This window comes from Chanos chanos, chromosome 9 (assembly GCF_902362185.1).
Source record: "Chanos chanos chromosome 9, fChaCha1.1, whole genome shotgun sequence".
Taxonomy (NCBI): domain Eukaryota; kingdom Metazoa; phylum Chordata; class Actinopteri; order Gonorynchiformes; family Chanidae; genus Chanos; species Chanos chanos.
In genome coordinates, this window is record NC_044503.1 from 16,007,417 (window position 1) to 16,027,765 (window position 20,349).

The 20,349-nt window shown below is 41.5% G+C and overlaps 1 protein-coding gene across 1 annotated transcript in view; it reads left to right on the forward strand.

Moving 5' to 3' along the window:
* Positions 1-5,161: 5,161 nt before the first annotated feature.
* The window catches only part of LOC115820369 (dedicator of cytokinesis protein 3-like), a 46,353-nt gene continuing 31,165 nt past the window's right edge, over positions 5,162-20,349 (forward strand). The window contains exons 1-7 of the mRNA XM_030783931.1: positions 5,162-5,198; positions 15,092-15,175; positions 15,418-15,458; positions 16,237-16,292; positions 16,694-16,790; positions 17,430-17,578; positions 19,337-19,421. Coding sequence (XP_030639791.1) covers positions 5,162-5,198; positions 15,092-15,175; positions 15,418-15,458; positions 16,237-16,292; positions 16,694-16,790; positions 17,430-17,578; positions 19,337-19,421 — 549 coding nt within the window. The remainder of the gene's footprint in view (positions 5,199-15,091; positions 15,176-15,417; positions 15,459-16,236; positions 16,293-16,693; positions 16,791-17,429; positions 17,579-19,336; positions 19,422-20,349) is intronic.

Consider the following 20,349-nt stretch of genomic DNA (forward strand, 5'->3'; position numbering starts at 1 on the left):
GGTCTCTTGTCATTAACTCTCTCCTGCTAAAGGACAGATGGGGGAGGGTGAGGAGCGAGGTGAGGTCAGAGGAGAAAAGAACCTCCCTGACTCCGTTTTGAAGGAGTAACGCACCCACCAGAGTGAGAGGTGTCTGTGCCAGGAGGTTATTTGGTCCTAAAATCGGCATTTCAATGCATTTCAATCCCTTTCCTTTTCTTTGTGTCAGCATTGTAATTCAAGATGATGATTATTAGCCTCACAAATGTAAAGACCCATCACAACCTGCTCTTGTACAGAATGTATGTATCTAAAAGTATTTTTACTATAAACACCATTAAAAGTCTCAAGTCTGGGTGTGTGTGTGTGTGTGTGTGTCTTCTTTGGGGTTTTTTTGCAAAACATGTTTCTCAACTGTGATATCAGTCTCTGTCGACGCATCATGACTTTAATAATAATACTTTGACTCTGTTTGAAGTTTATTCTTTTTAATTGTGTTCTTGCATTTCGGAGTTTTCTGTCTTCCTCTTCAGTGTCCTTTTTTTTTTAATCTCTTCCACGCTGATGAAAAGTTCGAAATACTGATTTCCCCCAGGTAATCACTACTCCAACTTTACAACTGATTGAAATGAACATAGTGGACATCTTCAGATGTCTTCATAAGAAGCAACGAATGATATTTCAGGTCACTTTAAGCATGAGCTACTGAGAGATTCCTGAAGCATGTTTATGTACGTCATTGCAAGCACTAAAATTATCCCAGACGTCAAACCAGAAGTGCAACTGCTTTAGTTCTTAAAACTCTTTCAGCAGGAGGCCTGAATCAGGTAAACAGCAGGAGTTCTGTGCCGGTTAAATGACCCACTGAGGTCCCTCAGACATCGGGACAAACTAAATAAGTCTTTTGGGGGGATAACAGTGTTGTAAGGTTCTGTATTTAACAAACATCCCTGAGTCTACTGTTCCGGGATTCTGTTAAGGACCTGAATTAGATGTGTTTGTGGAGAGCAGGTGCAAAAGCCTGCAGACACTGCAGTCCTCACTGACCTCCTGGGAATTGAATTAATGATAAAAAAAAAAAAAGTCATATTCCTGTGGAGCATGAGTATTTTCCTTACGCTGGAGGCGGTTGGGAATGTTCCTGAGTGTCACCGTGAGGTCGTATCTAAGGGTCTGATGGCTTGGTGACACAGAGTTTGAATTTTGAAAGCTAATTTTCTCCTGATGCCGACAACTGTGTGAGAGCACAGAGGAAACCTGTCCTCAGCTCCAGTTGTTTTTCTCATGATCTGCTCTGGTTCTGGTCGGAATTTCAATCAGAAAGTTGTGAATAAGTGATAATGGTCTCACGTCATTTGTGCTGCTTGCACCCTTAGTGGTAAAAGTAGTAACAGGATCCTGGAAATTAGCAGCTGCTTTCACATTTTAGCTCTCATGATTTGGTTCCTGATTACATAACCTTTTTATCCTGTCCTCCCTCTCTCTCCCTCTCTCTCTCTCACTCTGTCTCTCTCTCTCTCTCTACTTCTTTTACATATTCCCTGGCTAGCACCAGGCTTCATTGTAAACGATTACATGGTCCATCTTTTTATAGAATTTCTGCTAAAACACTGCCAATGCGTCACCATGGTCACAACATGTTCAAAGGGGTTTATTCTGTACCATTTTAGATGTCATGGTAGGAATGACTGGTGAATTTTCATCAAAATGCCCCCACTCCTAACATACGCACACACAATCTCAGACAGTTAATATGAGACATGCAACGTCTCTAAAGACCGCTTCTTTGTGTGTGTGTGTGTGTGTGTGTGTGTGTCTTGAGTAGGCATTCTAATTCGTGTTGAGAATACATATGAGAGAGAGAAATACTGAACTACTATATGTCTCCATAGAAGCGTAATTTTGCCCCATTTCATTTTGTCCAAAAAATTTCATCATCACGCTTGCTGTGCTCACATTCAGCATTTCAGTGGGTACTAAGAGAGAACAGTCATTTTTGTTTAAGGTTACCTGTGTCTGGAGAAATATTGGGAGAGATAGACTGTCACTCATAGTTCAACATGTTAGTTTTTATTTCAGTTTTAACAAACCGTATTCAAAATTATTTGAAGCACTTACGAATATCAAGCGTATGTTTATGAAATCATTTAATCACTGCTGGAAGTGAGAGGAAAAGATTCCTTCCTTCTCTGTAATTCTTCATTCATTGTTAAGAACAAGTCTGTGTAGAAGAAAAATCTTTCTTCTGTAAAACTGAATCATTTCCTTAAACCCCCCTTGCCCCTGGTTTTTGTGTTATTCATCCGCTCTCTTCTTTATTTTCCCAGTTTCCTGTTTACTCATTCCCTTGAGAAATACCTGCGCATTTTTGGCATCATCACTCATCTCTGTAATACATGAATACAAATAAGCGTTTGGGTGACAGAGAGAGAAAGTGTCTTTCAGAGTTTGTCTGTCTGTCTGTCTGTTTGTCTGTCTGTCTCTCTGTATCCAGGGATGTCCATCATACAAGCAGGTATGAGTATGCATATATGAAAACTACCCACGTGTAAAATCAGCCATGTGTGTTAATGTGTGAAACTCATGCCGGGATTAGAGGAAGAGTAAGTGCTTTAGCTCACTACATGGCACAGATTAGGATTATCGGGCAGTGAGAGTGACATCTCTGCTCAAGGAAACACATGATAAGATAATTCCTGTTCCATGCTGCTGATGTGATTAAATAAACCCATCTTCTTCTCCTGATTATGACATATATGAGATATTAGAAATCTTCCTGCATTTCATGGCAGCTCTCTGTAAATAACACAAGTGAGGGTGGTCTATGTCCAAGAATTCTCTTGGCTCTGCTCTCAGACGACAGATCGGAGTACCTTTCACGTTTGCTCAGCTGACACATTCGATTAGCTGACATTATTCAGGATGACTCAAAGACACTCAACAAGTCACATGACTCAGATGTGATGGGAATATGAGTGCCTCCCTGGAGGGACTATTATCAGTTAAACTCAGACTGAGAATCCTTTAACAGTCACTGTCCAGAGCAATGGCAGCTGGTTGCCCGTCATGTGCTAGCAGTGAAACCTGCATCTCACTGATCTCTTACCACCAACGCACTGCCACTGTTCACTTTCCTTCAAATAAATGTGTTATTAGCTGATCTCAGATCACAGTCTCCAGCAGTGAAAGAAAGAGCGATGTGCTAATCTCTGATCAGTGTCTCCAGCAGTAAATGAATATGCACTAATCTCTGATCAGTTTCTCCAGCAGTGAATGAATGACCTCTGCACTGATCTCTGATCAGTTTCTCCAGTGGTGTAAGAATGAGTTATGCACTGATCTTTGATCAGTGGCACCAGCAGTGAATAAATGAGTTATGTACTGATCTCTGATCAGTGGGTCCGACACCAAATGAATGAGTTACTTACTGATCTCCGATCAGCCTCTCCAGCATTATGTCGTATGCTGCGGATTGGCTGAGGGCTTGATTATTAGTTTCTTGTATAAATCACGTGACCGAGAGCATGATAGAAATGGAGTCCCAGTTCTTGAAACCGCTCAGCTAATTAAAACTTACATTACTCCTGAAAATACTGATTTTGTGCTGAAGACAGTGATCATTCTTACGGGTGTTCCCACGCTGTGGATTTAGTGTAAACCTTATCCTTTTGTGAGTTACAAGCTTGTTGTACTGCTATAAACCATGGAAAAATACAGCATTGAGCCAAATCAAGCGCAGGCTTGTGCTATGATACAACCTCAGACCCACTCACACGCGCCTCATCTCTCCGCTACGGAACCCGTCCTTTCTCTACTGACATAACAGTCTTATCTTGTCAATTAATCTTGTACAAGAGTTTACATTATTTATTGATAATCTCACACGTTGACATTTATTCCACATGTCCTATAAATATGAAGTCACAGGAAATCCAGCTCTTTAAACTATTGATTTTGGATCAGTTTTATTGATTATTATCTAAAGCATTAGACTTAAAGTCAGTGAATAATTGATGTGATATTGATTGCACCATATGCCCGTGTCAACCTATTACTCTTTGCTCTTTTGGATATTGTCAAGGTATGGATTGTCAAGTGAAAGCATCTTATGTTACATTACTGATATATTGATTAACGGTATTGGACAGTCATTGCAACTAGTCTCTCTTCGGCCCAAAGAACGTGGTCACCGGCGGCTCAAGCAAGCAAACGTGCACTGCTGGCTACGTATACCTAGACTGTACATATTCGAACTGCTATATTTTTCCCATCGTAGTTGTCCTTTCCCGTAGCTGATTTTTCCCTCCCAAAATGATTACATAGCACTACAAGCGCTGAGGTGAGAGGCTGTGAAAACACATCACAATCAAAGACGAGCACACAAGCACTCAGGGTAAGAGATGTGAGTGGGGTTTTTTTTCTTCCGTGCCACTGTGTCGTGATGCAGGGCTAATCTAGGATAGACCAGTGAGGCCAAGACTAAATCTAGACCCGAAGCGCTACGCCTATACAAACGCCATCCCATTAATCTCAAGATATATCGGCACCAACACCTCAGCAGCTTGAACAAACAGTGGCGATAAGACAAGTCATGTGACGATTGTGAAGATGGCGCAACGTATCGCTACTCCGTCAGATTCTCTCTCGCCCACCGACCAGTTTGGACCGGTGAAGTGAACACTGTGAGTCCATCTCCACCAGCGACTCCACCGAGAAGGATGCGCGGGAACGACAGAAATGGGAATTGAGATCCGGCTGAGTAAAAAATATACGGTAAATACGTCGGTGCGACTCGTGTAATTGCTGAACAAATAAATAAATAAAATTAAATACAGCTATTCCTGCTCGCACACAGATACTGCTGCAATAACAGCGGAGAGATCAGGTTTCCGCGCATTACCAGAGAGACAGAGAGAGAGAAAGAGAGAGAGAGAGAGAGAGACTGGAGTCTGCATCACCCACTGGTGCGGAAACGGTGTGTCGGAAGAGAGAGGAGGAAGAGAGGAAGAGCTAGGACAGAGATTGTTCTTTTTAAAACATGTTTAATTCTCGTGTCTCTGATATGTAGTCCAAGACACAGAGCGTACAAGCTACATGTCGCCTTCTATCCGGCGAGCATCCTCCCGCGACACTGACGGAATGAGGTTTCATTATCAGGGATTGGAAAGCACCTTCTAAAATAATGTGGATACCAACGGAGGATGAGAAAATCGGTGTCGGTAAGTAGCTGTCTTTCTTCTTTCAACATCGATCTCCATATTTACTTAGTGCGACTTATTGCGGAAAATGCCATCCGCCAATTCCTCTCTCCTCTCATAAACACCACAGAATAATGTGTTATTTTAGTTTATTATATTTTACACATGAGGATATGGAATGTCACCCTTGATATACTCGTTAAAATATTCGTTGTTTTGTAGCCTACATCAGACATCAACCATCCGTGACACGTGATGAGTCGTATCATATGAGCTGGTAATTTGCATCGGCGCTCTCATGCTTGTTGATTGAGATTAAAAAGAGCATTCCTTAATACCCCTGCACTAGATACCTCCTAATACTTACGACTTAATCGTGCCATGCTTTTAGCCGCGCTTAATGCAGGGTGTATAAATAGAAAATCAAATGTTTCACGAGATTACGGTTTCATTATAATTGGCTAAAATGACTCAGTTTGCCTAGTGCTGTAACGCATCAACGCAGAGGACGGGAATAAAAGTCTATTCCTGTCTTGACCGAAGAGGGCGCTGATGACGAGTGTTCCTCCAACAGGTGCGCGCGGAATTATAGCTGCGGACCTGATTTGAGGCTGGGGGCGAATGCGCGCGGCTCCGTTCCAGTCTTTGACGCTCCATAGCAACGTCCCTTAGCAACTGTTCCATTAGTCTGAAGGACCGACGTAAGGATAAGCAGGGCGATGAAAGTTAAACCTCTTCCTAATCTTAACCCTCTGATCCATAACTTCGAGCGTTCTCCAAATGCTTAGGTTTAGTCCACCACTGAGCGATGTGCGCGGTTTCCTCCGGCATCAGTGCTGGCTGACGCTGTTCATGGTCTTGTTGAGTCTGCCGGTGGTGTTGTCCATGGTGCTGATTATGTTCCCTCAAACCGAACTATGAAAACTTTGAATCCAGAGCCCGTTATTCTTATTTCTCTGCCCTAGACGGTCTGCGTAGATGATCACAACGTTGCTGACGTCTTGTTCTGATGCTGGAACATGTCCCTTCAGATCTCTCTTTTTTTTCTGGAAAAGATGAGAATCACGTGGCTTTCTAAATAGGCATGTCAGTTCTGTAAGGCCTTGCTGTCTGTTAGCCTGCTCCTATACATTTAAGTTCATTTCCAGCTCTCATTTTACTTTTGTGTTGATATTTGTTAGCAGGTTGTTAGAACTTTTAAATCAGACTCTAAGACGTTTTAATACTTTCTCCTGCAGAATCTGAATAGGAGTTGAGCAGAGGTTGAATGGATGTTCTGAGTATATTGTAGCTGTGAAAGGGTTAACATGTTTATTTAGATTTGAAGAGGACGTGTTTAGAGGTTGTGTGGGGGCTTTGTGACTGGAGGCTGGCTGTTCTGTATGCTCTGAATACATAATGGAGTGGGGGTTTTTTTTTTTTATCCTCAATGTGTCCAAAAGTTAAACATCACCGCTGGCTTAGGGTGCATTTAAATACATATGTATCTATGTGTCAAACCAGAGACACACAGCAAAAGAGACGATCATGTGTGTGGAGTGTTTATGAGTGTTATTCTCTTTTAGGGCTCATAGGTAGTGATTGGTTGTCTAAAACTCTCATTCTCCTCAAAAACTAATCTTTCTGTTTTTAGAATTCTACTGCTCAGAATTCTAGTGCCTCTATACAAATACCGACATTTAAAAAAAAAAAATCACATTTTCACAGTAAAAAAACAAAATTTTGTAAGTTTTCACACTGAAAAGAGGAATTAAAGTTTTTCAAAATGTATGTCATCAAGAGTGCCTTTAATCTCCTGGATGCAAATGCACAAAATAGTGAATTTTATATTTATATCTTCACATGGCTGTCAACAAACTGGTTACACAAACTCAGTCAAGAGTCATCATGTGGAATTGTATGCCACCCATTAGAGCATTGTGTCTTCAGTGTTTACATTACAGTTCATTAACTAAAGCTTACGATGATATTATTTATGAAAATATTTCATAAGATTGGGAAGAGATACATACTGCTCTCTGAGTGTTTTGATTGAAGAATGAACTAATACCACAGTGTTAGATTCATTGTGTGTTTGTTTCAGATGTATTGCTCAGTGCTAAATTTGGTGTTTATGAGTTTGTTTGTTAAACAGGAAGCAAGTCTAGTTCTGGCCCTCACTGAATTCTGAATGGAGATTTCTCATAAATCTTCCCTGTTTTTGGTTGACTCAGACCAAGATGATGAAGTAATAGGCCAATAATTTTTTAAGTGCACGAAAATATTTAATCTTCTGGACCCCTGTGTTATGTGGCACATCACTGAAAGACATGTAAAGTCACCCATGAGGGCATTCTGTGTTACACCCAAATGACCCAGGATGAGCTGTTGTACCGGAGACCAGCGACAGGATTAACAGAGAGAGAGAGAGAGAGGGAGAGGGTGTCAGAGTGTATGAAGGTGTGTGTGTGTTTGAGCAGGACAGTTTGAGTTAGGGGAAAAAAGCACCTAACCTAGAGATGACCTCTGTCCGTTTGGGAGCAGAGGAGAAGAGAAAGGCACTGGCTAAATTAAGCATAGAAGCAAAACAACATCATCATTTAAAACTAGAAACACTCTAATCCTACCAGTTTAAACCACACTGTGGACCAGGGCTAGTCTTAATATTTGTTTACAGTGTGGATCATCTCACCTAATGCTAATGGCCTATAGAAATGTAACTGTTGGGTTTTTGAATGGTGTTTTAAAGAAGTGAAGCAAAGTACACTATGTCGGCATATGATCACTGCACAGACAGTGTGTGGAAGAGAGAGTCACAATAGAGTATAAGGTTGAAGCATTACTGAATAGTTTTATGATACGGTTTCGTAGCTTAATGTTAAAGAAAATTGTTACGATATTATTCTAGACTAAAGGACCAGAGAAAAGCATGCATTTAGCCAAAAGCCGACAGCACAATATACTTGTTAAACTTGATGACAAACAGCGAGACTGAAATCTAGCTACAGGATTGTTGTGTATTTCCGGAGTCTGGTGGCAGAACTGGTTCTCAGCACAGCAATACAAGATAGAATGTTACGAGAAAATTGCCGTACAACAAGAGAGCGTAGAATGGCGAAGTTAGAGACCCAGTGATTTCCAGCGGAGTCTTAGCACGGAAATACTACAGAAGAGTGCAAAAATAGCCCTCAACTCAGCACCACTTGCTTGACCTGATCTCTGACATTTCTGCCGTTCACAATGGTGTGTTTCCTGTCACATTTAATTCCTCTTCTCTCTCTCTCTCTGTCTCTTTCTCTCTGTCTCTGTCTCTCTCTCTCACTTTCTGTGTGTGTGTGTGTGTGTGTGTTTTGTGTATGCTCACACGTGTGTAAGAATGAGCATGTATGTGTGGGGGGGTTTTGCTGTGTGTTGGTGTTAGGGAGTGTGTGTGTGTGTGTGTGTGTGTGTGTGTGTATGGCTGCGTCATCCCTGTTGGTGCTGTCAATCACAGTGTTGAGGCCAAGCTTGAACAGAGTTCTGACTGCGGCTTTTGCTCTTTCTCCACACACACAGTCAAAAAGGCCTCACGCAGCACTCATCACACACGCCTTTGAAGTTTGGCTATCAGGCCTGCAGGATTTCCCACTACGCTGTTAGTTTGTATTTCAACCACTGCTTACACTGTTAAAACTAAGTCCCTTAGACCAAACCCAAATGTCACACTCAGTGATATGCTCATTGAGACACACATACTTGTCCTCTAATTGTGCTTTCACTTATTTCCCCTTATTTTATGATTGTGATTTTTCATTGGTGAGATAACGCAGCAGATACACATTTGGTAAAATGTGAAATATAGCTGTAAACTGCCGTTAAGGAGGTGGAGACCTTGCCAGACTGTTTTTCGGTGAAAGGTAGTATTTTAGCCTGATGCTGACCGTAAACCAAACAACCGTCTGAGTCTCTGTTCCGACTCAGAGGCTGCCGTCAGTTAAGTGTCTCATGTTTCATGGCAATCAGACAATGCCCTGGCAAGACAGGTTTCAGCTTCCTGCTAAAGCGAACGTGCTGTTATTTCATTGTCTTGCAGACTGGCCATTCCTCATCTCTCAGTTAGACTTTTGCAGGTCTGGGTTAGCCTGACCAGTGCATGCAAACTGGACTTAAAGCAGCCGAGAAATAGACTGTCGGGTGTTTTTACCACAGCTGAGATTGGCGAACTTGTCTTTGACGACAGTCTTTGAAGCATGTTTATAAAAGGAACAGTTAAGATACATTAAATGACATAAACTCTTTGGTGTAAAAGAGAAACTGTGTCATAAGCGTCAGAGTATTTAAATTCAGTCTGTGTCTTGGGCCACACCGTGGATGCGTTTGATTCCAAGCTTAGTCTATGACATGGCTGTGTTGCTCTCTATTCCTGTCCCAGTTTCCACTCACCATAACCACTAGATTTTGTGGTAACTCATTGACCCCCATGACAGAAAAAGAGAAAACCAAAGTATCAAAGTGCTTCATATGTTAGTATATGTCCTGCAATGGTGGATTGATCCAGTCAGCTCCTGAACTGCTCTCTACTGATCAGTGTGGATGCAAAAGATTAGACATGGAATTGCACTCAGATTTGGTTTTATATTAATTTATTAGTTTTGTTATTTTAAAAATTATACACTTCAGTTAGTGATTTTCTCTGTGTAGCAGCTGTATGGTTTAACACCAAAGCCTTTTTTTCACAAACTTGTCAGAGCCTCTCCCAGTACTGTGTCTATTCAGTATGTTCAAAAGCTTTTAAAATAATCCGTTAAAAAGCAATAATGTTAAAATGTAGATGTATTTGTTTCCTGTTTACTACTGGAAAGTTTAAAAATTAAATTTAATGATCTTGTATGTTTAAGAGAGGTGATGCAGTATTTGTTTTGTATGTTGAAATCTATGAGACAAAGTACTGTCACTTTAAGCGTTCAAACAGGCAAGAAACTTTGGCGATGACACACATGAAGAACAACTCGGTGTTTGGTTTAACCACTGAAAGAACATGCTCTCATTCATTAAAGTTTAATCAAACTACTGCTGAAGAAGCTACGTGAGTGAGCTGCAGAGATTCTGAACAAGCTCTCCTCAATAAACACATGGCTAATTTGCAACATTAGCTTGTTCTGTGTTTGACTAAGTGCTTTCCTGAGAACTTTCCGTTGCACTCTCAAAAACAAACACAAAAAGAGAACACAAAGTGAACGACATGTCTGGTTAGGTCATCATGCGTGTAAGCCGTAGGCACAAATCAGCGCTCGAGGTAAAAGTCACTTTTCATTTACTTTACGGGTATTTTTTTTTCAGGGGACACTTGTTAAGCCAAGAAGCCAAGGAATCTGGTTACACATCCTGTCTAGTTGCTGTATGTAACAGTATATGAGAAAACACAGATTTCATTTTTGGGAGAAACAGCAGGGGTGGTGCAAATTGTAAGACATACATGTCACAGGCACTGCTGCAGCTAAGCTCAGTGTGTGTGTGTGTGTGTGTGTGTGTGTGTGTGTGTGCGCGTGTGTGTGTGTGTGTGTGTGTGCGCGTGTGTGTATCTCACATACTGTTTCGATGCTGCGGGGTGTGTGAAGCGTGAGCATCTGTCTCCCATCATGCTTTGTCACACCACAACAGCAGCTGCTATCAGCAGAACATAAATGGAAGAAAAACACAGATAAAAACAAAAAATATGATAAAAATAAAAACTGCTTTGCGCTTAAGTATTATAGCAGTAGAACAACCTAAAGACAACATAATAAAAATAAAAGCCACATAGCATCACCTTTTTTCTCTTTATAAAGTTATAAATGTTATACAGAAAATGGAGTCTGTATGTAAAGTCTGTCCAGTAAAATACTGTCTGACATGACATGTTGGCCACGGCTACAGCCTGGGTTTTTCAGTCTATGTATGTAAGTATCTATCTATCTATCTATCTATCTATCTATCTATCTATTTGTCTATCTGTCTATTTATTTATTTATATGAATACACTGGTTGGGCTGGGGCCTGAATGTCCTGGCCACACGTTGGGTTTCCCAGTTTAAATTTCTAAGGCTTAAATGACTCATCAAGCACTCTAAATTAGGCATCACAGACCAAACAGTCAACACACTTGGATTTGTGGCCGGTTTGTGCCTGTTCTAAAGAGCCTGGACTATTGCCACCAGGCCACTGCCTACTGCCTGTGCCACAATGACATGTGACCATGCATGGTTCACTGTTGTTTTTTTATGTATGATGCAGTTCAAACATAAATAAAATGTTGATCACATAGCACAAGGAAGTCGATTTAATATGTACTAATCTCTAACTATTCTGCACACTTACTCACCAGCTAAACCAATCTTTGCTGCACCTGCAGAACGACATGAGAGAGAGAGAGAGAGAGAGAGAGAGAGAGAGTGAGAGAGTGAGAGAGATAGTGGTGTCCAAGGCACAGCAAAACTTTTTGAAATGTCAGTGTGTCTGAGGCTTTTGGGCTTTTGGATTAAAAATTTGACAGGTGGAAAATGGTTGCAGGCCTGAATGTGATGGCATTAGGTGAGCTTTGGCCTTACATTTTAAGTATGTGAAGGACTCTTTGTAACCTCTTTGTGTATGTCAGTTGTGCACAACCTGACATAATCTTCAAACTGGCCTCTTAGTGTGTGTGTGTGTGTGTGTGTGCGCGCGCGTGTATGTGTGTGTGTTCGTGTGCGCATGTTTGTGTGTGCGTGTGCACACACCTGTGCATGCATGTGTGGGCCTCCATTTACTTTGTATTGTACATGTTATTCTCAGGATTCATTTGTAGGTGTATATCTGTTCCTCTTAATATTCCCCTTAGCTCAGTACATGTGTTCCGTTGCCATAGCTACAGCAGTGGGAGAGCTCAGGCCTGAGGCTCCGCCCCCTCACCGCTCTCCACTGACTGCTGATTGGCTCATTAGCATAATGACTCATATCGCTACAGTCACTGCAGTGGGGTTAGCGATTGCCATCAGCAAATACATTCTACCAAAATAAACAGAAATTATTAGAGTTTCTCTTGTGTGTTTGTGTTTGTGTGTGTGTGTGTGTGTGTGTGTGTGTGTGTGTGTGTTTGTGAGATAGATAGAGAGAGAGAGAGGGAGAGACATGCAGACACACAGACAAACAGACAGATAGAGTACTACAGTTAACGTGGTGATTACCAGTGGGGCTCTGTCTAAAACACACAGCTAATTGTCTTCCCTCTCTAGCGAGAGGCTAGTCGTAGCTCAGCTGAAACTGGAGCACTGTATTCAAACTGAGGCTATATTCTGTCATTACACAAAACAATGACTGCTCTGCACAGCCTACAGACTAGCAGCAAACCTTTTCCCTTCTTACTGCACACATGCACAAGTACTGTGTGATATGGACTTGTGTGGCTATATAATGACAGAAACTGCAAATAACAATACATACCCTGAATCATTTTTTAAATAATTACTATGTAGCATTGGACAGTCTCATATGGGGTTGGGTATCATTTGGGTTTTTTCCGATACTGGTGCTAAAATGATACTTTTAAAACGGTGCCGGTGCCTAAATAGTGCCTGAACCAACACTATAAAAAAGAAGCACAAAACAATGGTTGATGACATTAAAGAACGGCTTTTTTAATTTCTAAGGCATTTAAAATTGAACTTAAAATTGAACAATATATTAACTTAAAACCTTAAATATATAAATATAAATAAATACAAAACACTTAACAAACTTACATAGATTCACTTGATAAATATAACCTAACCCAACTACAATAATTTAACACTAAATGAAAGTAACAGTAATAATAACAGCAAAATAAATTTTGTGTTGGAATTATTCGGATTCTACAAACCCCAGTCTCAAACTTCAGAAATTCTTTTGCAGAAATATTATCATATTTGCTCTCTCGGGCATGTTGCGTCACCTGACCTGAATACTGCGTGCTGATTTGCTGAATGAATTTATCGAGTTGTGTTCAAGAACAATACTGGCGTTTGACATTTCCAGCTGCAAAACGTGAACTTACAATGCCTTGACAGTGGACAATAATGGCGTGACAAAATGTATTTAGGGTTCAGAATGTGCTATGTGTTAAGAATAACTCATGACAGTCAGTTCGTTTTTTCAAAGGATGCCGTTTATCGTTTTTTGCAAATGAACTCTTCAAATGTCAGTCGACAGCTCAGGCATTTAAGTGGCACCGAAATGAGGCACCGAAATCTGCATTGCGATTTGGTTTGGTAGATACTGATCATATAGGAATAGGTGCCATATTGGCACTGGCGTTCGGTACCCAACCCTAGTTTCACACATGGTTCACATGGTAAATATTCACAAAGCTCAATAAAATCAATAAGGAGGCATTTGAATACCACACTGCAATTACACAAATATGTCCCACTTTGATATGTGTTGATTGTGCATGTCCACCTTTAGTTGTCTTTTCCCCAGATACCCACAGTTGACATCAGCAGAGTAGGGAGATACGTCTTTTGTCACACACTGTTAGGATATATGCTTTCTTCAGTCTTTCTGTCCACTCCTGGAGATACCATGTGTCAATGTGTGTCTTATACTGTTCCTCATCTCCAACACACCTGGTTCAGCCCAGCTAATGATCAGGCTCTGGGGAGTTTAGTCTCTCTCTCTCTCTCTCTCTCTCTCTCTCTCTCTCACTCTTTCTCTCTCTCTCTCTCTGCTGTATTTGGTGTGATACTGCTGTCCTGAGACGTAAACACGTAGACCTCTAGACCAGGCTAGAATTAGAAATAACTTTATTAAGCAATAGCTAAGTTTCTCACAGTTAGGAATGCAGTCTGGATATTCTGAGTGGACTGATTATTTGAACCCTGTGTTCTTCTATGCAAACAGATGAATGTATGGACTATGGGCACGCAAGCCGTTTGTCACTTTTTCTCTTGTTTATCAAGACATTTACCGCAAATATTTTGAACGCCACACTATATGTTTCCTCCAGGACAAAAAGTAATCACTCAATCTGCACTTCAGGACACATATGCAACACTGGTTGTCATTTTATTGGAAGAAAATTTAGCGTTTATAAGTATGATATTCCCATAAGAAAACTAAATGAAATCACTGTTTTATGCTGCATATTGAAGGCTAATCAGAGAGATGGTTAGACAGCTTGTCCTGGTCAAAGAGACCACAACCCACTCTCGAGACACTCATTTGTCATTGATTAAAAAAAAAACAAAACTTTGCTCTAAATCCAAGCACGTCTCACTAAGGGCAACGGCTTGCTTTAAAGTCAAGAGTATCTGAGATTTTCTTTGATCCTGTTTTATTCATCAGTTAGCCCATTAGTAAACCTTTTGGTTGCTTATTAACACGTACTCAAGATTACAATTTATGCTGTCACTGTTAAGTCGACGGATGTTTTCAAACGCTCATATATTGCTGTTTGTCATGAAAGTTCTCATACAAACCTGACATAACATCTTATGTCAGAGTGTGTGACAGGAAGTCACCAAGAGGGAGTTGTGATATGAAATATTGCAGGGGAAAGTGTCAGATCCGTTAGCATCTCATGCTAATCGTCCATTTTATCTATGTCACAAAACATTACAAAACACGTCACTGTTCAGTGACACTGTTACAGGACTAGCACCCACTGTTTCTGACAACCTTTAATCTGATGTACTGCTCAGATAATGTGCTTGCAGGAAAACAAAGAAAGACAGAACATTTGGTGAGTTTACCTAATTAGGGCAGTTCTGTCCTCAGGGTTACCGTGGAGATGGCTGATCTGCTCACGGTAACAGTGTTCTGTTACTGACAGCCAATCTCTCTTTGTTTACATGAGGGTCATTAGAATGAGTTTGGCTACGTTGTCCTGATGATGATGATGATGATGATGATGATGATGATGGTGGTAAAAAGGTTGAGTTTTGATTCTCTCTCTCTCTCAGTCATATGCAGTTTCCGAAGTTCTGTCAATCAGGCGCTGGTGCTAGAACTTGGAGAGACTGTCCAAATCCTTGAAAAATGTGAGGGTAAGATAACCACTACTTATCAATCAATCATTTAACCAAACTTCAGCACTGATTTTCCCCTCTGCCTGTTTCCCACTGCAAGATGTCTTATGCCTGACAGCCAATCAAGAAATCCATTACAGAATGAATAAGTGGGTGTTTTTTTCTGTGGTGTCACTGCGCTGTGTGAGGGCTTGACGCTCTGTGTGTGTGTGTGTGTGGGTGTGTGTGTGTGTGTGTGTGTGTGTGTTTTTTTTCTGAAGGTTGGTACAGGGGCTTCTCCACCAAGAGACCCAGCATTAAGGTGAGAGAGCGACTTGATCTGCATGGATTATTGTAATATTTATACGCAGCAAAACATCATCGGGTGTGTGTGTGTGTGTGTGTGTGTGTGTGTGTGTGTGTGTGTGTGTGTGTACATTTGTGTGTAGGCTCTTCTCTATTCTGGTCTTATCTCCCACTCATCCAGCACCATGCTGTTCTTGAATTCCCACTCATCCCCTCCCCCTGTTCTCTCTCTCTCTCTCTCTCTCTCTCTCTCTCTCTCTCTTTCTCTTTCTCTTTCTCTCCCTCTTTCACACACACATACACACTCACACACACATTTCCAGGGACAGAGAATGGGAGTTTGAGATGTGTCTGTGTAATCTTTGTAGATGTGACAAATGGACCTCTGTAAGAGCAGTTGACATTACAGTATCTCACAGAGAGAGAGAGAGAGAGAAGGAAACAGAGAGGAGAAAAGAGAGTGGGAGAGGGAGAGGGAAAGAGAGAGAAGGAAAGAGAGAGAAAGAGAGAGGGAGAGAGAGAGAAAGAGAAAGAGAAGGAAAGCAAGAGACAGAAAGAGAGAGAGAGACTCATTACATAATTGCATTTCCTTCCAAAATACAGTATACAGAGTCTATACACAGATGAGCACAGTAGTTTGCTTTGTAAACATCCTTAGTGAATTCAGCTAATCTGATCAGTAGATCAGCACCAATGTGTCTCATGTATCAACATCAGATTTGACCTAATCCACATCACTAGCCCAAAACTCACAACTGCATTGTTGTTGTTGTCTTTTTTTATGATTTCTGTAGGGGATTTTTCCAGTCAACTATGTGCACTTAAAGAAAGCAACAGTTACCAACAGGGGGTAAGAGCCTGAGATTAAATTATTCATTACAGAGCACGTTTTTCCTTGCAACAGAAATATGCAGTAAACAAGCTTTATATTTAATATTTCTCCACTGCACTGGCTTTGTGCCACATTCTCATTTTTTAACAGCCAGGCATGTAAATATTTTGTGTGTGTGGTTGTGCGTGTCGAAATGCATGGGCACATGTGAGATGAGGGGAGAGAGAGAGAGAGGGAATGTGTGAATATTTTTATTCATTTTTATATTTCTGAGTGTGTTTTGAGTAGTCTAAAGTGCTTGAGTGTATCTGTGTGAATATGTATATGCTATATTTATTTGCATTAATAAAAATGGATTAGAATACATCTCATGAGTGTGATCGTGTGTGTGTGTGTGTGTGTGTGTGTGTGTTCTGTAGGCAATGTGAAACAGTGGTCCCTCTTGAAGACCCTATAATTACAGAGAGCACCAGTACGCTGCAGGAATGGGGCGTACTCTGGAAACAACTCTATGTGGTAGGAACCCCTCACCCTGACCATCTTTCATCTTTGTGTGTGTTTTGGCGTGTGTGTGTGTGCGTGCTTTGGTGTGTCTGTGTGCGTGTGTGTGTGCATGTGTGTTTGTGTGCAAGTGTTGGTGTATGTATATGTGTGTGTGTGTGTGTGTGTGTGTGGGCTTTTGCGTGTGTGTGTGCATGTGTGTTTGTATGTGAATATTTGTGTGTGTGTGTGTGTATTTGTATGCCTTTTGTTTGAGTGTGCATGCGCGAGTGTATGTGTATGTGTATATGTGGGTATATGTGGGTGGAAGGGTGGATTGGTTGCTCTGTCTACAGGAACCTTGGTTGCTGTAGTAACAATGGATTGCGTAATCTCCCACTCAGAGCTCTAAGAGGGAATTGAGCCTTAGGCAATGCTGCTGCAATGTAAGGTCCCGTCAAACGTGTCTAATGAGATGCTCTGGTCTCTCACTTTCTATATGAAGCTGTTCACAATTCATTCATTTCTATTCCTGTAATTAATTCCATGATTTCTCTATGTTTCTAGAGGTTTCAGTGACTATACCCATTCATACCAGTCAACAGCAGTAATTGTATCGTGGCACTCTGACTTGTTATCAGTGATTATTACATGTTCTCTGATTGGCCATGATAGAAGCACAGGGTGGAGCTATTTCAGAAGCTGCGTCATGTGATGATGGAGCTCATGGACTTGCGGCGACAACTGATTTCTGGTCACCTGACCCAGGAGCAGAGCCGAGAGATCAAGCGGCACATCACCTTACGTCTGGACTGGGGCAATGAGTGAGTTCCCATGATTCAACTCATGTCGACAATTACATTACCCATCAGCCACCAGTACAGAACTATACTACCCATCAGCCACCTCTGACAAATATACTCATCAGCCACCTCACGTACAGAGATGCACTATTCACTGACAACCTCCCTGGTAAAATTACAAAATCCATTGGCCACCAGATTTACTGGAACTACACTACCCATCAGCCACCTCTCTGAGAACTACATCAGCCACCCTGTTCATAGAACTACACTAGCCTTCTCTTCCCTTAAGGCACTAGATTATTACTTATCAGCCACCAGTCTGACAAAACAAAATTACACAGTCCATCAAATACCTCAGTTACTAAACTATACCACTCATTGGGCACTCATCTGTCTGTAGAACAACACCATCCTTTACTAACTCCTCCTTCAGAACTACAAAACACATCAACCATGACCTACAAAGAGCTTCACCGTCTATTAAAATCCTTCCCCAGAAAAGTACACTTCTCACCCTCCCTTTGGCAGTATTCCATTTGTCAGCTGTTTTTTCCCACAGTTCTACAGTGTCCATCAGCCACTATTCACTGTTCCTCCGTTCAATTTAGCTGCCTAAACTCTATAGCCATCTTATTAGGTATGCCCACCTGCTACTGGATCAAACCCACTCTGCTTCCAGAGCAGTGTGAATTTTTCAGGTCATGGAATTTACAAAGTCTGATAAATGGATGTCGGCCTGAGCTGAAGCAATGGCTCACAGATTGGAAGGACAGAGGCACGTTTATGTTGTAAGCAGCTTTGTTCCATCTCAAGTTCAGAGGTGCTCTGTAAGACTGAGCTCTGGAGACTGTAAAGTGAGACTTGCTGTCATGTCACTGGAGCCTTACTGAGACATCCATGTCTTTGTGACATGGTGCATTACCCTTCTGGAAGTTTCTTCGTGACTAAAGGTGAAATGTAGAGATGCACCTACGGAGTAACAGATAAGCTATAACATTCAAATACTGTTCAGTTAGAGTGTGAGGGATGTAATGTCTACCAGTTCCCCACCACATTATAGCATTACCACCAGACTGTACCACTTTCTCCAGGCAGAGCGAGTATGTGGGCTCATGCTCTTTCTGTGAAATCTTGTTTTTTTGCTGTCCAGTTGTCCAGTGTTGGTGGTCACAGGCCCACTGGATGCTGCTACTGCCCAAATCTGACAAGGAGTTGTGAGATTCCTCAGATGTCTGTCAGGATGCTTTCTGTCTGTCGGACACCTTTCTCAGTAAACTCGGTAGGCTTCTGTTATGCCTTCAAAAGCCTAAGAAGGTGGCTGTCTCTGAGATGCTGAGACGTGCCCATTCATTCACTTAAGAAGGAACTGGATCCCTTCGTGCCCGTCTGCCTGCTTCATATAGCAGCCCACAGCCACATGAGTCACTGTCTGTGGGGACAGTCCATTCTTCTGAATAGGGTGGTGTACTTAATGAAATGGCCACTGAGATCTACAAGGCTCTCTGACAGACAGCGCTACACCATTCATCAGACACATCTCCTACAGGGCCTCCAGCTCCACTGTCATACCAAACACTCCAGTGAATGGAATGACACACACGCAATACCCGTTTCCAAAAGTGTGATCCTGTCTGGAGGGGGCTGTTCTGTAATGTTAATATGATCTGATTGTTGACCATTAGTGTAATTTACACCTAGTGTGATTTCTGTCTCCCTTCTCTCTCTCTCTCTCTCTCTCTCTCTCTCTCTCTCTCTCTCCCTCTTTTCATGTCATAGACATCTGGGTTTGGACCTTGTGCCTAGAAAGGAGTTTGAGATGGTGGATCCAGACCAGTTCAGTGTCTGTGACCTTTATAAAATGGTATGTAATCATGAGGAATTATTGCATTGCTTCTGACTGTACTAAATATAAGATTTTGAAGATTGACCTGCCCCCTCTCTGGAGGGCCACTCTGCTGTGTGGGTTTCTTGCCATTCTTAGTCTCAAACACCTGATTCCAGCATTCAGAGGCTCCTCAGGATGTTTGGTTGTTGTATCAGGTGTGTTTATGTGGATTTGAATGGAAAGCCTTTCTGCATTAGCCTGCAATAGGAGGAGTACCTTCTCCTCTCCTCTGTAAGACTGTTATGTTGTCTCAACAGCAGTTTAAAAACTGCGTTCCTATTTGCTCTATGTGTGGGTGTATTTCTGTGAACAATCTGTACCTTTATATATTTTGTGTGTCAGTGAGTGCGTGTGTGTTTGTATTTGTGTTTGCGTGTGTGTGTGTACGTGTGTGTGCTTGTGTGCGTGTGTTTGTGTATGAGTGGGTGAGAGATGCTTTTGATTCCATTATTCTAATCATCAAGGAGCTGATGACTCATGTGTGTGTGTGTGTGTGTGTGTGTGTGTGTGTGTGCATGCATGTGTGCATGTGTGTATTTGTGTGTTTATGTTCATTTGTGTTCATCTACTAGCTACACTTGTGTGTTCAAGAAGGTTAGGTAAGTCCTTCTGGCACGTTGCACTCTGTGTGTGTGTGTGTACGTGTGTGTGTGCGTGTGTGTGTGTGAGAGAGAGAGACAGAGAGAGTCTGACTCACAAGTAGTAGTAACTCACTTTAACATTGCATACAAAATTCCAGAATGCACATGAACAACCATCTTTTTTCAGTCTTAGTCCTTAATAAAGATCCACTGAACTTTAGGCTTATTCATCATTCTCCTTTTGAAGTAATATTACAAATCTGACTTTAGATATTACTCTAGATATTACAGAAATTAAATATGTACTGTAATATAACTACAAT